Genomic DNA, 24,330 nt, shown 5'->3' on the forward strand with positions numbered 1-24,330 from the left:
CTTTTATTCTTAAATAGGTAATTTTGATACTTTATATTGTTTAATTTAAGAAGAACATTCGTAAACTAATTTAGCATAAAAGTTAATTTCTTTTAAATATTAAGAAATGTAAAGTGCTGACCAAAAACTCATGAGTTCTGCAACTCAATGTTTTGCACTTAAGTAAATCATAACTTATTTTTTGTTTTAAACAGCACTCCTTAATTTTTATGTAGTTTTTGATTAAGTAAGCCTTTATTTTGTAATTCTACACTTAGAGCTTAATGCGAATAATTTTTCATAATACCGTATTGCATGGGAATAAAAAGACACACCTAAACTTAAATTTTTTGTCTATAGCATCTCTTTATTAAACATAGTTTCGTTTAAGAATGTTTACTTCTGATTTTTATAAATTTTCTCAATGGCTATCAGCTTGCACTATCACATACATAAACTGCAAAAAAATGTCACAAAGTCAGATAAGTCGTTTATGACGTAATAATAAAAGTCGGCAGATGTAATGTTTTGAGAAAAACCTTTGCAAAAGTTTTTGTTGTCGCTTGTTTTTGTGGCTGCAACTTTACAAGTTGACCTTATGACGTAAAGCTAGAGAATGCATCAAACGGAGAAAATTAATGATATTGATTCTCGTAAAGGGTTCGTTATTTTACTTAATCACTTCCAGGTTAATAATAATTGTTTAATATGACATCCAACTTCTAATTATGATAATTGTATAAAAAAAAAATATTAACGTTTTTTTAATTTGACGTCTGTTCTAAAACACAAAACACTCTTGATTTAAATTCTTTAGTTTTTATTAGTACAAAAATAAGCTTCAGTTTCTCTTTAGGAAAAAATATTAAAAAAACATACACGAGAAGTTTTCTTGAAGATTTAATAAAGTTTTTTAATTTTTTTTTTAATAACACTTTTAGGATATTTTTATATCATATGAAGTATTTCTAAGAGTTTTTGACCATAAACTTTCAACATAAATAATGTAACAGAAAATAAGTTTGTAATAAAAACAAGTAACTTTTAATTGTTTATTATTTCTTTTAATTTTAAAACCCCTAATATTAAATAAAAGTTTATAAAAAATTACACATTGCTTTACGAATAAAGCATAATATGTCTAAAACCTTAGCAATCATTAGTTAAGACTTAAAAAAACACTATTCTAGATGTAGAGTAACCTTACTAACAAAAATACACTGGCTTCATATTGAGTAGAAATGTTCTGTTTTTAGATGAAGTTTGTTTTATAAAACTGAGAAACTTACAATGTTGTTAAAAGTTATTACGCCAGTTTTGTCAATTAATTTATAAGTTTATAATTCTTTTTGTTCTTACCATTATACTTCCAATAGTTTAAATAAGCGTTATGTTGAAAGTTGACTTTAAATCTTTGTTAGAAAATCACAGTAAATTGTTGAGTTAAAATATGATAATAAAAATAAAAATCAATTTGGACATCTGTTTAAGGTGTGAAAACTTGCAAACTTTAAAATCACTTTTTAGTCACACGTGTGTTCGTTTGATGTTTCAGTAAATTGTAACGATTATCTCGTCACATAATCTCGTTTACACACATTTGAATTTATTTCAAACTGATTAATACAGTGATAGTCATTTAGTGTTCACAACTACAACATCTACAAAACTTTGAAAAGTTTTTGTAGAACTAAGACTTACACAATATCAAATATAATTTGGCGGTTGTTGGTGTAGTATTTTGTTTCTAAACTTTGTCTTTTTGAATATTTTTTTTTTCAATTTTGAGTATTCAGGTAAACTTACAATTAAAGATAATTTTTTATAAATTACAAAGATTTTTGCTTATTTGCATTCTTAAATTTTTTTCATATTATGACTTTTATTTTAATATAAGAATTGAATTGTTGTTATGTTATTTAAATCGAAAAAAAAAAAAATAACTTATTTTTAACTATCAATGTATCCTGTAAATTAAAGTAAATGCAGTTAATTTTAATATAAATGCGTAATTAAGTGAGCCAAAGGTTAAAATATTTTAGTCGTTTAATAATAATTTTCCTTTAAGCTTAAGATGTTTCACCGAATTAAAAAGTTTCAAATTTTTTTACAAATTATAGAATGGGGAACAGGTCACTAAATTGCACTAGGTAACTAAATTGCACGAACACAATTTTGCTCCAAGGGTCAATTTTGCAAGGAGGTTCATTTTTGCACGAGAGTAAAAAAAAAACTAAAAAAAAACATAATAAAAACAGGAAAAAAAAGATACTTACCGAGGGTAAGGGTTAGGGGAAACAATGATAATAAAAAAAAATAATAATAAAACGAATTTTTTGAAAAAAAAAAAACAGAAATAAAGTAAATAAAAGTAATTTAGTTATCAAAAAGCTACCGACTGATAATAAGAGATAGCGGTAACAGTGAATGTGAAAAATAATAATAATGGAAACAAAAAATTTGCTTATAAAAAAATAGATAAAAAACCAATATAGGGTAAAAATTAGAGGTAACAGTAATAGTAAAAAAATAAATTAACTAAATTAATAAAAGAAAATTAGAATTAATAAAACAATATATAATAAAAAAAATTGAACACGTGCAAGTTTGTCTCCGTACATAATTGTCTGCTCGTGCAAAAATTTACTTTTGTACAAAATTGTCTTCGAGTAATTTTGTCTTCGTGCTATCTGTGCCCTCGTGCAATTCTGTTCCCTCATGCAAATTTGACAGCTACCCATCGAATGATGTTGCTTGCAGTTTTCACTAACAAAACAACTTTAAAGCTGCATTAAGATCTAAAAATAAACGCATTGACTCTAACTTTACATTTTAATGCTGAAGTGAGATAAAAATAACACACCTGAAAGGTTATCTAAAGCGTGACATCGATTAAATTTATCTAATTAAAGTTATCTTTGAAGTTTTCAAAATCTAAATATAAAGTTCTTTATAAGTGAACTTAAACAGATTTGTGTTTAATATGACATTATCTGTTTTTGACTATTGCTTTTTTTTTAAACATATTATTGTAAAACTCCATTCTAAATCATAAAAAGTTTATATAGTTAAAACATGTTTTAAAGTTGTTTAAAATAATTTTATACAAGATTAGTAAAAGTTAAATAAAAGGTTGTTGTATACTAGCAACATAAAGAAATTTATAAACTTTTACTAGTTGCATAAACTTAGACAAAAATATAATTAGAAAATAAACCTATATACGTAAAACCTTATACAGTCCTTTTATAATAATAAACAAATGACATATAACAAAAAGATTTAATCTTAAAATTGTTTTCTTTTGTTCAAGCAAATTGAAGTAGCAAATTTTAGTACTGCACTTGAAGACTTCTGGTATAGTAAGTCTATGCAGATATGTTTTTATAGATTTAAACATCATTTAAAAAAAAAATAAAAAAAAAATTTAAAACAAGCCACACAGAAAATACTTTATTCAACTGTGCTTGCTAACTGAAAAATTAAATATGTGTCTGAATTTCTGTGTTAAAAAGTATTAAAAACATGATTAAGTTAACTGAAGTAAAAACTAGTTGATTCTTTTTCGTTTAGTCATTTCTTATAAAATACTGTAGCTACTGTTTATTTTAGTTCCAAAATACTTTTTTTATTTTTTAAACTTCCTTAGAAAGTAATAAAATAATTTATCTGTTTTTATGGTATTTTAACAAAAATAAATAAAAATATATTTTAAAATTATGTAAAATATATATTACAAAACAGTTTTCCTGTAACAAAGTTAGCAGAACGTTTAAGATGCATATAAAATTATCTTCTTATTTACTGTTTTAATACCATAAGATAAATTAAAAGAATTCGCTTGTGAAATAGTAAAAACTAGTAAACGGTCGATATAAAACATTGACACAACGATACTTTACTTTTATTACTAAACTACTCCGTTTTAAACTCTAACTATATTAATTTTACGTTATGTTTTGTTGTGTAGTGTTATTTTTTGTTTTTACCTGATAGAAATGGCTTTAGAATAAAATGCGACCATGTAAGTTTTATTAGCTATATACTGATTTAAAAACGATGACCTAATAACAAAAAGTAAACAAGTCTAGTAAAGCCAGCACAGAATCTATTTTTTCAATGATAAGGTTACAACGTGTATAATGTGCTGTTTGAATGGTATAATGAATGATAAGTCATTTGTAAATACTTGTATAAAAGATCGCCCCAAACTTAAAACTTAGCTAATATTAACTTCACTTATAAGTAAACATTTATGGATAAAATTATTTTGAACTGAATCAGCTTTATTAAAATGTATGAAACAGATTTTGAGTGCATTTTGAAAAAGAGACATTGTTGCTGATAAATTGTCTGTAAACATTTAGTGATATTTTGAATCTAAGCGCCTTTAACTTCTACTTTTTTCAACAAACTTCAAGTAGTCACGGTATAATCAGATATAAATAAACTATTATTGTATGCAACCTTGTGTTTACTTTTTAATTAAAACTGAAGAATTTTTTACAAACTTTTTAATTTATTTGAGATTTTTGTATAAAAAGACTTTAAATATATTTTGTCATAAATACTTTTAAATAATTTTGTTTAGCGTTGTATGTAAAATCTGTTACAATCTTAAAAGTAAAAAGAAAAGCAATACAGCTGGATTAAATGTTATCATGTGATCTAGTATAAACACAATGACGCTAAATTTAGATTTTATTGTGAAAAGTGTGATAAAAATAACACACCTGGAAGATTGTCTAATACGTGAAATTGATGAGTTTTATCTTTTTTAAGGTTAACTTTTAAGTTTTCAAATCTAAACTATTTTAATAATGAGAGGTGACCAACATCAAACTATCTATGACTCTTTTAAAAACGTAATTTAAATTTAATTCTATTGTTGATATTTCAAATTAAAACGTAAGAACTAATAAAGTTACTTTTGTAAAGGTGACAGTTATTTCACTTTTTGCAGATAATTAAACTCTGTTTATATTTTGATCCAACTATTTTATTTGTTATACTTTTTTAACTGGTTTTCTATGCTAGTGCTTAACTTTGAACTAGTAAGTCAGTAACGACTTACAATAATAATGGTTATAAGTATGTAAGCAAATCACATAGCAATAAAAAGCTATACATAAGCATAACTGCTAATATAATGTCTTTAAAACTAAAGTGTATTTTATATAAAGTTATCATATTTTTTTATATTTTTTTTCTTTTTGAGAAATTTTTCAAAAATATACTTGAACGAAACTACATTACAATTTTTACTACTAAATTTAAAGCCACAAAGTTAAAACTTAGCTAATATTAACTTCCCTTATAAGTAAACACTCAAGAATGAAATACTACTTTGTACGGAATCCGATTTTTATTAAACTTTAAAAAGCAGATTTTAAGTGCATTTGGAAAAAAACACATTGTAGCTGACAAATTGTCCGTAAATATTTACTGATGTGTCGATTTCTAAGCGCTTTAAATATTATTTTTACTTTTATAAACAAACTTCGAGTACTCACGGTAGAATACATATCTAAATAAACTATTATTATATGCAACATTGTGTTTATTTAATAATTAAAACTGAAATAGTTTTTTATAAACTAAAGAATTCTTCTAAGAGTTTTTATATGTAGACTTTAGAATACATTTTTAATATACATTTTTAAATAATTTCATTTAGTGTCGTAAGTAGTTTTATTTAGTGTTATTAAACACAAGTGTATTTTGGTTTTAAAGGCCAATGGTTTTTAATGAGTTTTTAAATGTTTTGTTTAGCTTCCGTATTATTGTGGTTTTTATAAAATTTAAAACTGAACAAGTTTACTATAAACAAACAGTATTACATAGATTATTAGCCCAATAGTGCATTTAGTTTTATTTTGTTTAACAGTTTTGAAACGGGTTCTTGGTTCTGAAATAACACACTGAAATAACACTTTATGTACAAAGTAAATTAATCTGAAGATTCACACAGACCTAATCTTAGCTAAAATGTATTTTTTTAATCTGGTATTGAATAAAAACTAGTTACACTAATAAAAAGTTTATTGTTTTTATCAATACGAGTTTGGGTTAAACACCACTGTTAAAATTATTTAATATTGTTAACTTACGGCTTGAAAACTCAAGTAAATATGTAAGTAGATTTTAACTTTTTTTAATCATACTAATATAAAAAAAATTAGTACAATTACTACTGAATGTGCTTATTTTTATTGAATAACTGTTTATATTTTTAAAAATTTATCTTATGCTAGCTATCAAGTATTATACAAGTAGTTTGCTTTTATTTTTGAATTTAAGTTATTAAATAAAAAGTAGTACTCTATTTACTAAAGCTTAGAAAATACTTTTTTTGATGTTTCTAAAGGCAATTGCATGCATTACGAAAATTACATATTTCGTTGTAGCTTAGATTCTTCTAAATATAACTACAAATTTTATCTTCAAAGCTGTGACTTAGTATAAACATGATGACGCTAAATTTAGTTTTTATTGTGAAAAGTTGAGATAAAAATAACACACCTGGAAGCTTGTCTAGTTCGTGAAATCGATTAGATTTATCTAAATAAAGGTTATCTTTTAAAATTCTGACCTCAGTTAATAAAAGTGAAATGTGACTAGCATGACATTATATTTGACTTCTTTAAAGTTTTTTTAGTTTATCTAATTTTGGCATGTTTTAAATTAAAACAATAAATTTTTCTATTTCGTAAAGATGTAAAATTATCTTGCTTTTTACACATAAGTTACTTTTTTTTTATCTAAGTGTGTTCTTTATTATGCTTTAATAATTGTTTTGTATGCACTAAAACAAACTTTGAACGAATGGGCTTCGATGATAAGGTTACATAAAATTAAAATTCGGACTATAAAATTCCGACAATTCTAATCATTAAAAATTTGTTTATGAGACTATATTTCAAAAAAGTAATATATATTTAAAAACAATTAAATAGTTGGTTTTAAATGTAATTAAAAAGGTCAAAATAGCGAAACATAAATAAATAACAATTTTTAATAGTTAAGATTTTGAAAATTTATCATAAAAATATATGTTGTAAGAATATTTTATCTATATCTCAAAATCCACTTAACACTTTGCAAATAGACAAAGCATGTAGACAAAACAACTAGACGCATTAAAGACGCACGCAGTTTATTTATTATTCGATAAATATTAGTTTTTGAGTAATTATTTTTTTTTTGAATTGCAGGAGTTTGATATGTTTTTAATATCCTGCATAAGTTTCTAAACAATTTCTTTAGTAGTTTTTGTCAATAAAATCATATTTGTCAAGGGGTTTTGAAGCATTTTGCTTTGTACTGAAAAAATTTTTATAATAAGTATAAGTGCATTCTCTTTTTGATTAATATAAACCGAATTCCAAGGATAAAATCTTATCGTGTTAAGGATTTATTTAACACAAATTAACTATTTTACAGTTTGTAAAACATGCGTTAAGAGTAATGATATCAAAATTAAATAATCTTCACAAGTTGCTATTATATTATTCTAGTACTGTGCAAGCTAGTTTACATTCGTATAATTTAGAGTGTTAAGTAAACGACTCACAGTTCAGCTTCTTAAAATTCACAGAACGTTATTTTTAGAATTTTAAATTTAAAATTTACAAAACACTCGGTTATTAGTTGCCACAAGCTAGCAATGCATATAAAAGTGTAAGCAGAGTTTTAACTGTGAGAAATTTTTATATTATTTTTATCACTTTATACAGCATTATTTAACATATAACTCACATGTATATTTTTGACGTAACTATCTAAATATTTAGCAGGATATATTTTTTGGCCGCTTTTATTTTTTTTTTACTGTGCGTGCTAAAAACTTTACACAGTTGACAAAATAATTTTTAGTGTAAGAAAGTTATCAAAAATTTACTAGTAACTTATATAAAAATATTTTTTACATGGAGTATGGACATCGATCAAATAGCTAATTCTTTAATTTAAAACTAATTAGTATTTTTACAACTATTTTTATCTTTTTGGTTGTTTAAAGAACAAGAAAATTTAAATTAAAAGTCGGAAAATATTTTAGATATAAGTAACCACAGTATTTGAAACGATTTGCAGACCCTAAGTCTGGCAATTCTCTAATTTTAAACTTAGTCCTAAATAAAATATGGTTTATATATGGTTTCAAACAACACACCTAAATATTTTTAAACAATTATTTGTAGATTAATTAAACAATAATTCGGTAACTCTACACTTACAGCTTAATGTGAAATATTGTTTATAATATTCAGTTTCATAAGAATAATTTACCGCACCAAGACTTAATTCTGTTATCAGAAGTACCTTTTTTAAATGCAATGTTTGTTTTTAGACGTGTACTTTTCAGATAAGAACAAAACAAGTTTGTGATTTTACATTTTTTTTTTATTTAAAGCACCTGTAACGGCTTAAAACAATAAATGATACCATTTAGAATATTTATTTAAACATTTGTTTTTGAAGTAAATTAAATAGCTTTTATGCTGTTCTAAACTTTTTTAACATATGTAAAATACTTTTTTTAATAACACCTGTTATATCTTTTTTACAAAATGTTCAAACATAAATAGAAAACGTAGCTATTTTAGAAACTTTGTCAAAAATTTACAAACTTTTTGTGTTTTAATTCTGCTATTTTGTTTTAAAATTTAACTTTTTCCGGCAGAAGCACATTTGGCGGGAAAAATATTTTAAACGCGAACAAAAACAGAAAGTTAAAAATTCTCAATGACTAACAGACTACCATGAAAAAAGTAAAAAGCTAACAGGAAAGTTCGTATAACAAAAGCAGATGTTTTACTATGAGAAAAGTTAAAGTTTTATCTTATTTTCTTGTTTTATTTTGCTGTTTTTTATCGCTGTTTTATTAAGTATTGTAAAAAATGTGCTCACACGTGCAACTGTATAAATGACGTAAATAAGCTACTCAGAAATACTAAAGTCATTGTTTAAATTTTTTGTTTCATGTTTTTAATATTATGTTAACTTGTAATTAGTTTTGAAGTTTTAAACTGTTTTTTTATGAGGTGATTTTTTTTAAAAACTTATTTAAATTTGAATACACTTAACTTTTAAGAAAAACAACTTTTTTACATATTTAAACCGGCAATTGTTAAACGCAACATTTTTTTAACTACTGCAACTCTAAGCTAAGCTGTTTATGTGAAATAATTTTTTTTATTTTTTATAACATAACTTTGTAACAAGATATCAAGTTGCACTTGATTACTGTTTAGATTTGGTTGGAAGTTTTGAGCTAAAAGTTCATCCAAGCGTTAAGAGAAAGATCGCAAGGTTAAGTTTAATACAGTTGACAAAAGGAGAAAATAAAGTGCAGAGCAGAAACCCTGATGCAACATTGAGTTATGGAATGTTTTATATAAGCTGATACAACAGACAGACAGGGAAATTCTAGCCACAGCCTGCTGCAGTAAACGTGATAATGAAGAATAGACATTTATATTGTTTTCTTGTGTTATATAAAGTGTTTTTTGATTAGTACTATTTTTATAAGTATTTCTTATTTACATTCTAAGTAGTTAAATCAGATTTTGTTTTATACATTCTTAAAGTATATTCTTGCTAGATTAAATCTTGTGTAAAGGTTTTGACCACATTTAAAGTGTTTTCTAAATTTGATGTTCTTTATATATTTGTTAGTGTTTGCAATAGTTCTTAAAATAAAAGTAATAAAATATGTTAACTCATGTCATGCCTAGTTTTATATAGAGTAGCCTAAATATTATTAGTATCATTATTTAGTATAAGTTAAGTTTAGTATTAAAGGTACCTACATCTGTAGGTTACAACTTAATATAAATACTTTATTACATAGTAACTTTATACGAAACGTTTGAAAGAATATCTTTGAAACAACACACCTAAAGTTAATAAGTTCATTTTCAGATTTTCTATTCGACTATTTTGTAAAACTCTACACTTAAAGGTTTATGCAAAGTATTGTTTATGATTATAAATTTTACTAGAGTATATTTTTATTCATAAAATCCTTTTTTGACAAATGTGTGTTTAAAACATTTTGTTGAGTCAAACGTTTTTTAAAAAAATAAAATAAATAAAAAAAACGAACTTGCAACAGTTTAAATTTTGTTACCATAAATCATAAAAATTCATTCTAAATTGTTTTTACAGCTTTATAAAATTTATGTTTAAATTTTTTGAAATGGTTTTGTTTTTCTTATTAATACTTTTTCTTTAACTATACCTTAAAGTACAATTTTTTTTTTTTAGAATTTATTAAACTTGTTTTAATCTTGTCAGTAACATTTTTGAATTCAGTGCTACAGACTTTCCCAGTAGTTAACAGACTGCTCCATCTTATGCACGAATTGCAAACAAAATCGGAAAAGCATTTAAGTCGTTTATGACGTAAGAAGGCAAAAGTGGGCAGATGTCTTGCTTTGGGAAAGTTCACTCGCCTAATCTAAAAAGTTGTTCATGTCTTTAATCGCGTTATTGTAAAAGCGGCAATTCTAACACAAGCGTTTATGACGTAATGCTTGATAATGCATAAAATTAGGGTTGACGAATGAACTTTTAAGAGACCGTTCTTGTTTAATAACTTCCAGGTCAATGATTATTAGTGACAGATAACTTGTAATGATGATTGATTTGTTTAGAAAAATACAAAAAAAAAATCAAAAATACTTAACGGTTTTGATCCTTTTTTTACAGTTTTCAATATAGTTGATCTTTGATATTAATATAAAAGCTCTTGAGTCTTAGTTACAAAGTCATTAAAAGTTAAATACTTTGTTTGATTTTATCAGTAGAGTTATTAAAGGATTATACAATGTAAAGTAAAATAAACGCATGCAAAATAGCCTTCGGTATAGAATAGGAAAACTTATAAATTGTTTTTTTATTTTTGTATTTATATTTTTTATTATATTTATAACTAAAAACACTATTTATTTGTTTTTAAATAAGCATGAAGTACTTTTAAGTAATCTTTACTACGAGCTTTTTCATAAATTATGTAACAAAAAAGTATTTTTGTAATGTATTAAGATGTCTTTTCTATTATATACGATTATTTTTAGTTATTAAAGTAGGATTAAAATACAAACATAAAAATACTTAAATACAATTTTAACTAAACACTGGTTACTAAAGCTAAAATCACAAAAGTAGTTTTTTTAGATCTAATTATTTAAATTAGGTTTATGGACAAATGAATGATTCTTGAGCTTTGTTTATTTTCCCTCCTCAATAATCGAACAATCACGAATAAATTTTGTTTTTATAGAATCCGTTGTTCAGTGGTTTGATATATCGTTTAATTTTAACGTGAAAACTTTTTTTCACTGAAAATTTATGTGTAAAAAAATCTATTGATTAAGTGAACAAATCATCTTTCATTTTCTGAATATTTTGTTTTTAAGGTTTATATCTTCAAAACATAGCATAAATAAAAAACTGTTTAATAGCTTATATGTTTAATTCTTTTAAATAGTACAATACAGAGTATTTAGTTTAAGTTTATCATTTTGAGTTTAACTTTCAAAATATAAATGAGGAATTCCTAACGTCTTAACAAAACTTTTTTATTGTCGATAATAAAAACAACTTAAGCCAGTGGACTCAGATTTTATAATGTTTTTCAACATCAGTCATCTGTTTACCTTTGTTACGTCACAAATTGATCAAAACAATCTATTATTTTAGAAGCCTAGTTTACAACACTTAAAGTATTTACATGAGTTTAGCTACAATAATACATCTTTTCTATTTAAAGTAAGTAAAAAGTACAATAAGTATATTAAAAATGTATAAAGTTGTTAATCTGAATACTTAAAAGTTTTAACTTTTCTAAACTTAAAATACATAAGTATGAAAACTTTTAAACAAAAAGTTTAGTTTATTTACACCACTAAACTTTATAAAAACATGAAAATGGTCTTAAAATGAGTAAAAGAGAGATCCTTATAAAAACTCGACATTCATGTAAGTTTAAACGAATGTCAAATTTTATTACGTCATTATGACCTATATTCAATTACCTTAGACAGTTAAGCTTTCTACTGCTTTCCATACACTTTTTATAGTTAAAGTTTTAAACAAGAGAAAACTGATTTAACTTCATAGTTTTTGTTGCAAACTCATAGTAAATCGTTGAGTTAAAAATCAATTAGGACATCTGTTTGAGGTGTTGCCAGATTTAACAACACCTTAATTTTAAAAATCAGTTTTAAATCACACTTGTGTGCGTTTGATGTTCCAGTAAATTGTAACGATTATCTCTTCACACAATCTGGTTTACATGCATTTGAATTCATTTTAAACTGATTCATAATAATGTGCTGGTGTGAAAAGTTGTAAAAAAGTTTTGATTTTTTTATATGCGCCTCATAAAGTATAAAACATGTACAACGATTTAAAGAGTTCGAAGTATTGAATTCATAGGACTATTTAAGTTTTAAAAATCAATTTGTATACTATTTTTTGCTCATAACTTTATTAATTGCACACAAAATTTTTTTATAAATTTTTAAAAATTTGTAAATTAAGGTAAACTTGTTGACAAAGTTTTTCTGTGAAACTATTTTTTTGATATATTACAACAATGTTTAATATAAATAGTTGAAAGCTATAATTTTTCAAAATTAAAAACAGGAGTATGAAAACTTTTAAACAAAAAGTTTAGTTTATTTAGAACACTAAAATATATCAAAACATAAAAGTTTCCCAAAATGAGTAAAAGAGATATCTACATGAATTTTCGACATACATACAAGTTTAAACGGATGTCAAATTTTATTACGTCATTATGACGTATAATCGATTACCTTCGACAGTTAAGCTTTCTACCGCTTTCCATACATATTATAGTTAAAGTTTTAAACAAGAGAAACTTGATTTAACATCATAGTTTTTGTTGCAAATCATAGTAAATCGTTGAGTTAAAAATCAATTAGGACATCTGTTTAAGGTATTGCCAGATTTAACAACACGTTAATTTCAAAAATCAGTTTATAATCACACTTGTGTGCGTTTGATGTTTCAGTAAATTGTAACGAGTATCTCTTCGCACAATCTGGCTTACATGCGTTTGAATTTATTTTAAACTGATTCATAATAATAAGCTTGTGTGGAAAGTTGTTAGAAAAGCTTTTAGTTTTTTTTTTATATGCGCCTCATAAATTATAAAACATGTACAACGATTTTAAGAGTTCGAAGTATTAAATTCATAGGACTCTTTAAGTTAAAAAAAGTAACTGATATACTATTTTTTTTTCAAACTTTATTAATTGAAAACAAAAATCTTTCAATAACGTATAAAAATATGTAAGTTAAGGTGAATTTGTAAACAAAGTTTTTTTGTGAAAATATTTTTTTTATAAACAACAATGTTTACTTTTTTTGCTTATTTGTGTTTTCGAATCTTTATAATTATTCAAAACAAAGTTTGAAATTAGTGTAAGTTATTTTAAAACACTTAATTTTTAGTAAAATTGACAAAAATTTTATAATTTAGTTTGAATTTTCAATGTGTACTATAAAACAAAGTAAATGCTTTTTTTTAAAGTTAATACGATTTAATTTGTTTGATTTGAGTTAATTTGATTGATTTAAATTAAGCTTTTAACAAACAAAATGACTTCAAAGCATCTTTGAAAACTCACTATAAACACGTTGACGCTTAATTTATATTTTTATAATTTAAAGCGAGATGAAAATAACACCTAAAAGGTTATCTAAAGCGTGACATTGAATTTTTATATCTATTTAAAGGTTATGTATGAATTTTAGTAATTTAAAAAAAAAACACTATAAATCAACTTATAGAAATTTGTGACTTATACGACTTTATCTTTTTGACTATTACTAGCTTAATATTTTTTGATAAGTATTATCCTAAAACTTAAACTAAAACTTAAAAAGTTTATATATATATTTATATTTATTTATTTAATTATATAAAAACTATAATTCAAACAGCTGTTTCACACATTGAAATGTAAAATTTCATGTGATCTTCAGTGAGTTGTAGTTTATTATAATAGTGAACAGAAATTTCGATTTTGGAATTTTTTATAGTAATTATGACGTAGTAATGGTACAGTTTATTGTACGGTTAGTTGAATTTGAAATACGCTGTAAATGTTATTCTATGCTTTTTAGGAAAGTTTAAAAAGGTTATTTTGGAAAAATGTTTTAAGCTTTTAGAAAAATTGCTTAGGCTGTTGGGAAAAATATTATTAAATGCTATAAAATACTCGTGTTTGCTGCTTTGATTTTATTTTGTTTTAATATTTAGTTGGTTTTAATTTTGTTAAAAAAGTATTTTTGATAATGGATGCATATGTTTTGTCTTTCGCTTTTCTTGTTTAGTGTTACGTTCTTATCTGATTTTTCGATTTCTATTTTTTCTAAGTTACAAAGTTTGCAGCCGAATTTAGTATTGAATTTTAATTTTGTCCTGTTTAATATTTCCCATTTAATTTTGTAGTCTGTTTTGTTATCTTTTAAGTTCCATATGTATTCGCTAGTTCTGTTGTGTGTCTTTTATTAATATTGTTGAATGATGATTTGTGGTTTCTGTATCTTTGTTTAAAGGTATTTCCTGTCGACCCTATATACTGCTTTGTTGTTTTATTTGATGTTACTGTTGCTTTATAAATTATATTTGACACTAGGCATTCGTTATTTAAAGGGCAAGGTTCTTTACGGCAATTACAAAGTTTATCTTTTATGGTGCTTTTATCGTCTATATTGCTTTTGTTTAATATTTTGTTGTTGTGAGCTATTATTTTACTTCTGAAATTATTTGTGCAACTGTAAGATATTTTGATAACACAGAACTAGCGAATTACATATGGAACTTAAAAGATAACAATACAGACTACAAAATTAAATGGGAAATATTAAACAGGACAAAATTAAAATTCAATAATAAATTCGGCTGCAAACTTTGTAACTTAGAAAAAATAGAAATCGAAAAATCAGATAAGAACGTAACACTAAACAAGAAAAGCGAAAGACAAAACATATGCATCCATTATCAAAAATACTTTTTTAACAAAATTAAAACCAACTAAATATTAAAACAAAATAAAATCAAAGCAGCAAACACGAGTATTTTATGGCATTTAATAATATTTTTCCCAACAGCCTAAGCAATTTTTCTAAAAGCTTAAAACATTTTTCCAAAATAACCTTTTTAAACTTTCCTAAAAAGCATAGAATAACATTTACAGCGTATTTCAAATTCAACTAATCGTACAATAAACTGTACCATTACTACGTCATAATTACTATAAAAAATTCCAAAATCGAAATTTCTGTTCACTATTATAATAAACTACAACTCACTGAAGATCACATGAAATTTTACATTTCAATGTGTGAAACAGCTGTTTGAATTATAGTTTTTATATAATTAAATAAATAAACATTAAGCTCCAATTTGATTTGTCGAGCACTATCGATCAGAACTTTGTATAAAACCTTAAATACATATATTTATACATATATGTAAATATAACATATTATAAAAATGTTTAAATTATTTGCTTTGCAAGAATAGTAAAAATTAAAAAAAAGTTATTGTATACTAGTAACATAAGAAAACACTATAAACTCTAACATATTTCATAAATTTAAACAAAAATGTATTTAAACAAGTATACCTTTGAATACTTGTACACCTTATAAACTGTCCATTCATTATCCGGTTTTGCTTACGAATCGGGGCACACGCTTTTCAACATTATTTGAAGGAACTTTTTCCTAATTTTAAAGATATTCAACATACTTTTGCTAACAGGTCCAAATTTCAAAAAGTAAAGACGTCGTAAGGTAAGAACTTTGAGAGGTACGCACCCGCGTAAGGTACGCAAATTAGAAATTATCTTTTTATAGTTGGTTTGAGATACTTATTTAAAACTAAACATTTAAAAATTTTTTACAGGTATTATCAGAGACGAAGACAAGCTCTTTAAAGCAAAGTTAGAAAACTGAAACAGTAACTACCAGTGACATTTCAACTACATTTGACATTTTTACTATATCAAAACTTTATCGTCAAATAAATGAAAATTTTAATTTTGTGAAACATTTTTTTTATTAAAACCAAATAAGTTCAAAAAAAAATTAATAATTAGTTCATATTAGTTTAAGATAAGATATTTATTATATTTATCAGTAGATAAAAATTAAATTAGAAATAATTAAAAACTAAATTATTATTAAGTTTATTGTCCAACGAAGGACCTAGGCATTAAAACTTAAGCCACTTAAACTGAAAGACACTAAAATAAAATGAAAAAGAAAACAAATTACAGTGATTAAATAAACATAAAACTTATACAAGGCACACACTGAATAAACTAAAACTTTAACAAACAAATATTCAACGATTCCAAAGTCACCAATCTCCAATTATACGTTCCAAAGCAACAAATCCCTGTAACAAGCAACTCCTGTCAAAATTCTTCAGAACCTGTCTTCATCTTGCAGAACATTGATCTCAGCTACTATTTGCCACTCGTTATGTTTTAAAGTTTCACCACGTCAAATTCAGTCAAAAATCACTTCAAAAATGTGGCAGCAACAGTTCACAAATTTAGCTTAGGAATCAACTGAGTATCCAATAATTTTAAAATCTAAAGCCTAAAGCACACTAACAATAGCCCTTCCAAAATATCAAAGTTGAAAAAGTACCTAAAATCTATAAGGGGAAGGTGTAGCTTACAGATTAAACTACCAATAAACTACATACCACACACCAAATCAATGGCTAAAGAGATGAACAAAACTAATCACTTATAAATTTTACTGGTAAATATTTTATTTAAATCAAATTTTTTTAAGTTTAATCGAAAATGTTTAAGATTTTTGCACGATACTAGTTCATTTAGAAGTTTGATCTACATTTTTACCGAACGATAGAAAAAAGATTTGTGCCAACCAACATAGTAGAAATGATATTTGCATGTATATTTTCTACTATTACCTCTGAGTGAGTAATTATTTTCATAAGGTTTAAAGAAAGTTTGAGAATCAATAGTAGTTTCATTGTTAATCAGTTTAAAAAAAGTAATGAGATCAAATTCAAGTCTTCTGTACTCTAAAGTTTTTATATTAAGCTTTTTTAGTCTGTCTATGTATGACGTATATGAAATGTTGCACCGATTAAAGATTAATCTCGTAAATTTTCTTTGTATAGATTCTATTTGGTTGATGTCTTTTATAGAATATGGAGACCATAAAGGTGTGTTGTATTCCATCTTAGGACGGATGTAAACTAGGTACAGTTTTTTAAGAATTACCAAATCCGTAGATATAAAGCTTTTTAGTGCTTAAGAGATAAAAATGATGCAGTACGGTAAATATAGTTAATGTGATGGGTTCATTTTAAATTATCTGAAATAAAAATTCCAAGGTCTTTAAATACTTCAGTTTTATGTAAGATTGCATTGTTTATTTTAAAATCAAACGTTGGAATAGGTGTACTTTTCTGAATATTCAAAACATGACATTGCTGGGATTTAGGTTTAATCTCCTTTCTTTTAATCAATGGTAGATTTTATCTAAAGATTATTGTAAAACTAAGTTAGATTGGCTAAATATTTTTGTGTCGTCTGCAAAAAGCTTAATGTTGCTTTTAGAATCAACTAAGGATATAACCTAGCGATATAACCTCTAAGGCTACATCGTTTATATAAATAATAAAATCTAATAACTTTTTAAGTTTAAACTACAGACCATTTTATTAAATAATCAACTTGAATTTAATTTTCAAATTTGATTCAAAATTTTTGTCAGAAAAAACCTTGATTAAAGCGGTACAAGTTTAACTAATTAACTATAATACAACAACTAATCTAATATATAAACACAAGTTTATTTAACATAAGTATTTTAAAAATTAACATAAAATGAGTTTAGTAGTTGTTATTTGTTTTTACACCTACTATATTAGGGACTATAACAGTATCAGTATAAGTATACGACTTACGAGCAAAGTGACAGGCCCGAAAAGGGACAAAACAACATTTTTTTTTATAAAAATATGTATCATATTTTTACAAAACAAAACTATAAGAATCTGATATTAAAAACATGCTAAAAAATTACTTTATAAATTAATGTGTACTAATAGTTACACCACTAAGTCTAATGTATTTTGTTGTTTAAACTTAGTTTGAATATCTTTTTGTTAAACTACCCCAAGCAAAGTTTTTTTTTAGGACAATTTTTTACATACGTACCTTTGTCAATTATAATGTCAGTTCTATTTTGTAGACACTATTTAAACATCTGACATGTCTCAATCTACATCTAAAATTCTCAGACTTGATAAATTTTGTGAAGTTGAAGGATTTAAAAAAGCGATCAACTGTTTCCATAAAATTAGATTTCGGCCGGTTTCAAAACTTTTATTTAAATTACAACCCGGGCCATTATTCGGCTGGATACGGATACTGGATCCGGTAAACCACTAGTTTGAAATGCTCCGGTCCGCAAAAAGCTGTTTTTTTTTCGGATCCGGCACGTTGATTGAAAAACGTAAGCATGTTGTGTACGACTCGATAACCAAAAGTTTGATCTTACACCAGGTATTTAGACCAATTTTTTTAAGCGTTTTATATCGTTAGGTAAACAATATCAAAAGTATAAGCTTTAGCCGAATTTCTAAGCTAAATAAAAAACTAACAAACAATATTAAATATAAATCTTTATTTATTTCAAAAATAACTATTATTTGTATCGGAAACTTAGCCTCAAAAATACTTTAACTTCAACCTGTTTTGTTAAAAAACAACTTCTACCCATAAATACTTGTTTTATAAACTTAAGAATATCTTTTAAATATCTTTTTGACTGACTTGACCTTAGTAAAACATAATATTTATTCTAAAGTAGTTAAAAAACTAAAAGTAGCTATAAAACTTAAACTATTGCATAAACTCTTATACAGAAATCTACTTTTTTATTGATTAAACATATATAAACATAAAACTAATTATGCTGCTGTTGTATCAACGCTTTTTATTATTTACAAAAACTATTTCAATAATACTAACAGCTTAACTATAAAGAAATTTCTTTAAATGAATAATAACGAAAATCTTTAATACTTTTAACTATTTACTTTTAATTAACTACTAAAACGATGATTCTGTTCGTACAGGAGTGACCTCCTGCACTCAACTACCAATGTAACTAAAACACGAATAATAAACGAAAACCTTTTAAGTACTACAAACATATTACAAAAATTAGTCTTCCTCTACTTCGTACGGGAATGACTTCCCGCACTCGAGTAACAAATAATGAAACTTGTTGATTTTGTTCTGTTTCAAAAACAAGTATCTATATACATTTTGTTCAATTTTTAACCCCTTGCCACGACCACTTATGTGGTCCTTCAGATCGCCCCAAAACCGTTCAACCGTTTGGGTATGAACCCAACGGTTGGACGGGTTGACGAAACTTACGCTGTGATTCACTTTATAGTGACAGTAATCCATCGACGCCCCGTTGGCGTCGACAAGATTACCTATGTTGTTGTAGGCGGGCCAGCTGTCACTCATTATAATTGACCCTCTCCTTATATGTTTTTTTATGAGGGGCTCGAGGTTTGGCATGTTTCGGCTACCGCCAAGCCCGAGAGGCATACAAAACCTTCGGCCCGTGTGTCTCTCGATTCCCCCGAACGCCCACATGTGCTCCCTCACTACATCTCTGCCAACATGGTACTTAGCTTTAGAGGTAAGGTGGGTTTCGTCAATTTCGACGACCACACCTACCCCTCCTATTGTTTGTTGGTCTTCGATTGCTTCCTTGCAGACCTTAAAATTATGAACCATATTTAATTTTTTAGTGTTAGTATTGCAATACATTGTAGTAGTAGAGGAAAATTGACAAAACTAAAATTTATGAATTAATGTTGAAATTTTCATATATAATATTTTTCTATTGATTGTGTTCATGTTAATTACACCTACGTGAGGTCTTTTTTTAATACAAAATATATTTTTATATTTGGTTAAATAACATTAATAATTAAATATCTTTTAAGGCCATAGGGGGGGGTCCACTTTGTTTTTTACAACTTGATCTTATTTTGTAGAATTTAATCTGAGCTATCAGACACTTTTAACCGCTTAAAAAAACTCAAAGTAACTTTTGAGATATAAGCGATCAAAGAAAGGGCATTCAATAGGTTCCTTATGGAAGGCGAAAACTAAAAATGCGAAAAAAGACTATTTCACTAAAAATCTATCTCCTCCTTCATTTTTTGAGTAATCTTTCTCAAATTTTTACAGAATGTGTATCATTAAACTTTAAAAGGATCTATTGTAGGAATTTTTTTCATTTTGAGTAAAAAAAAAATTATTGTCAAAAAACTACCCTTTTTTTTTATTTTTTTGTGGATAAAATTTTTATTTTTCAAAATTTCAAAAATTCCAACATTCAGATTCTTCAAAATATTAAAAGGAACATTTCCTGAAAATTTGAAGTCTCTAGGTCAAAAAATGAAGGAGGAGATAGGTTTTTAGTGCGTTTTAAAATTTCCGAGAAAATTGACCCCGAAAAATTTGTGGTCCATACGTTTATATTGAAAAATTTTTACAAAAAATTAAATATCTCAAAAGTTAAATAATATTTTTGAATTCTATAAAAACTGGTTTGTAGTTTGTACTTAAAGCTTTCATATAAAAGCCTAAGTTAATTTTTGTAAAAAAAAATGTTGGATCCCCCCCTATGGCCTTAATTTGTATAGTCATGTAAATAGCCAATAAAGTTAGTATATGAGCTTAATTATTGAATACAATTACCTAACGAACTGTCGGTATGGTACGCACATTTTAGCCGACAAATAAATAAATTTTATATTTTTCATAACATTTTTTACTTTTTATATTATAAATATTAGATCATATATGTTATATACATTAGTTATCTGTATGTTTATCACTAATAAAAAAGAACTGTATACAAAATAAAAAAGAAGAATATTGAAACTTACGAATTTGATAATTCTAATATAACTACAAAATGTAACGAGTTTGAATGAAAGCTGATAAATACTTTAAATAACTTGACACAAGAAACTTGCCCATTCTGACGCACTCTTGTTAGTCAACATATTTTGTAAAATCATCTCTTTAACACTAACATTGTGCGCGAAGTCGTAAATCATTAGGACCAACTTCTCATAGGAAAATGACAACCCTTTTAAAACAAAAAGAAATATTAATAAAAATTAAAAGAAACATAGTTATAGTTTTTAAATATATAACTGTCAAAGCTTTACATCCAAGAATTTATAAAAAGCTGAGATTATAACTATTAAACATACTTTCAGCAAAAGTCCCTTTTTTTTCAGAAACCTTGTATTGGCACCTGTGGCCTCTGGAGCCTCGGTTGCAACGATACAAATGTTTGTCAGCATAGTATCTAATTTTATATCAAAATTAATAAAGCACATAAAGTTGTTACTAAAGTACAATAGCAATATTTTTTGAGAAAGTTTTTTAAGGTCAGTTTGATTTGTATAATTGCTGAGTCAGTAAATTTTTTAAAGCTTTTTATATACTTTTTACTTAACTTATGTTAACTAAACATGTCAAAATTTAATCAAAATAAAAAGTTTTAGTAAATAAAATTAAAACTAACATCGAATAAATACTTCATTTAAGCCTGAATAAACAAGTATAAAAATCAAATTTACTTTAAATTCACTAGCCCGGCTGGAGGGGTGGGTAAACACATTTTTTAAAAATTAACTTTAGCTTTTATATGAAATCTTTAAATACAAACTACATGCTAAGGGTAAGTAAATAAATTTTTATTGAAGAAAATTACAAAAAATTTTTTTTCAATGAAAAGTTATTTTTACTTATAATCTTTTAAATTCCAGAGTAACGTTTTTTTTTTTAATTGTATAAAGATTAGATCGTAAAAGTTTGAAGAAGATTGCTTAAAAATGTAGAAGAAGATAGATTTTAAATAAAATAGTATTTTTTCGCTGTTTTAATACTCTATAAATTAAGATTAACCTGTAAAAAGCACGACCACCCCCCTATAACCTTAATGTTTTATGAATCATGGCTTTAAGAAGTTTAAAAATAAAGTATAGTTTAAGTAATTTTTAACACTATCTTGCAATAGTAATTTATTTCAATATTTTTTTATAATAATGTTGTTAATTAGACGTACAAGCGTTTTTCATTAAATTTTTTAGTTATATATTACATATGGAGTGGCCCTTTAATTTTTGTTTAGAATTTTGTTTAGTTCAAATTTGAACTTTCAAGTAATAATGAAAAATATAGTTTGTACTTTTTTTTTGCTCAAGGTTATCAACCAACATTTTACTTGATCAATTTTTGAACATGTTTATGTTTTCTAGAAAATAATTAAACATAGTTAAGAAACATAGATGTTTTTATCACATTTAATTAACTATACATACAAACCTGCAAGGGTTGTTGCCTTTTTTGCATCTTCTGCCTTTTGGAAGGATGTTGTGCCTAATTAACAAGTCGCGATAGTAGCTTTCTCGTCCAATTTGAGCGCTCTGTATTAAATTTTTATAAAAATTATTGAAATGATTAAATACTTTTACTTTATTATATACAAAACGTTTATTAACTTTAAACATGATAAATATTAACTAAAATTAACTAAAAGTGATAAATTATAAAGGACATATTAAGTTTTTATAAAAGTCAGTACCTCTAGAATTAGCGAAATTTTTATCAAGTCCTTTTCCAAGGGACAGACTCCACATTCTTTAAATTCTACATCAGCTCCGTAGATGATAGACATTTTGGTAATTTTATGACAATATGATTTGCAATGTTTGTTTATTACTAGTTTTTATGTTACCATTGTCACAATTTTAACGTGTTTCAAACAAGTTATTAAAAATAGATTTAAAACAGCTTGTTGAGGCGAGTTTTATAAAGTACTAATTGTAATTATTTTTTAATAAGTAGTAGTTTTATGATTTTTAACAAAATTAATTAGTATTGGCATGACATTAAAACATTATTTTGGTCATGTTTATCAAATTTAAGACTGAATTCTAAAATCTAAAAATTAAAATTTAACGAAAATAAGAAAAAAATTCAATTAAATAAAGTATATTTTAACTAAATAACTTCAAACTTTGTTTTCTTTTAAAATGCTTACCTGATTAGTAAGTTAATGATATCTTAAACGCTTTCATTAAATATTTTTTACAACTTTGCATTGTTATAGTTATGCGTGCAACAGTCTATAGTTTAAATAATACTATTATAACAAATTTTTATTGTTGAATAAAGAAAAATTTACATATTGTGCAGATACTTATTAAAAAAATAAAAAAGTATTGAAAGTTTTATCGTTTTATCAAGCACATACATAGTGTGTGCAATAGTTTTTAATATAATTAAGCTATTTAACGAAGTTTTAGTTTAAATAAACAAGAAAATTTACGCGTGCATACACTTTTAGCGAAAATAAAACAAGTTAATCTAATTTTATTCTTATATTTAGCAAAAAATAGCAATGTCTTTAATGGTTTTTTTAACATACGTTTTTAATATTGTTAACATCAATGTTTTACTTTTGTTTCTTATATTAAAAAAAAATAAAAAGAGCGTAGCAGTCGCCTCTTAATTGCCATGAAACTTATTTTTATAGAATTATTTTAGTTAAATAATCATATATAAGAAAATAATTTCGAAATTTCCAGGTTCAGCTTTTGACAATTGTTCAAATATTTTAGAACTAATTTGACTTGAAACTATTTTAATACTTCTGCTGTGCTGTCAACTTAGATGATGTTCAGATCATGCTGTATAAAAACGATCTAATATTTTTTTAATTTAATTTTCAGCAAACAAAGCAAACGAAAAAAGAAACGAAGTTAAACAAAATCTTTGAGTAGTATCTTTACTTTAAAAATACAGTATATTTGTTATACTTAATTAGTTTTGAAAACAATGTTTAAGTTGTTTTTATATTTATTTAAAAAATGGTCTGTGGTTTAAACTTAAAAAGTTATTTAAACTTAGTTAATTAAAACTTAAAAATATTGATAAATTTTAGAGTTTAATTTCTTTTGAAGAGTTGCATTCTTATTTCTATCTACTGATAATAATAATTAATTTTCTTTTTAAAACAGTTCTAGTACAAGTTTGACTAAACTTTGGTTTAACTAAATATATTACTAAACTTTTTTTTTAATTTTATTTCGTTTTAGTCAAATACAAGTTTCACAAAAATAAAATTTTCATTTATTTGACGATAAAGTTTTGAAATAGTAAAAATGTCAAACGTAGTTGAAATGTCACTGGTAGTTACTGT

The 24,330-nt window shown here is 25.1% G+C and overlaps 1 protein-coding gene across 1 annotated transcript; it reads right to left on the minus strand.

Moving 5' to 3' along the window:
* Positions 1–19,244: 19,244 nt before the first annotated feature.
* Positions 19,245–22,803, minus strand: LOC145834276 (uncharacterized). Its single transcript, XM_082941668.1, has 5 exons — positions 22,711–22,803; positions 22,452–22,552; positions 21,332–21,429; positions 21,071–21,204; positions 19,245–19,817 (listed from the first exon to the last, which is right to left on the minus strand). The coding sequence occupies exons 1-5, from the start codon at positions 22,801–22,803 to the stop codon at positions 19,245–19,247; spliced, it is 999 nt and encodes a 332-aa protein (XP_082797794.1).
* Positions 22,804–24,330: the final 1,527 nt, after the last annotated feature.

Source organism: Thalia democratica, chromosome 1, assembly GCF_965202585.1.
Source record: "Thalia democratica chromosome 1, ktThaDemo2.hap1.1, whole genome shotgun sequence".
In the NCBI taxonomy this organism is placed as follows: domain Eukaryota; kingdom Metazoa; phylum Chordata; class Thaliacea; order Salpida; family Salpidae; genus Thalia; species Thalia democratica.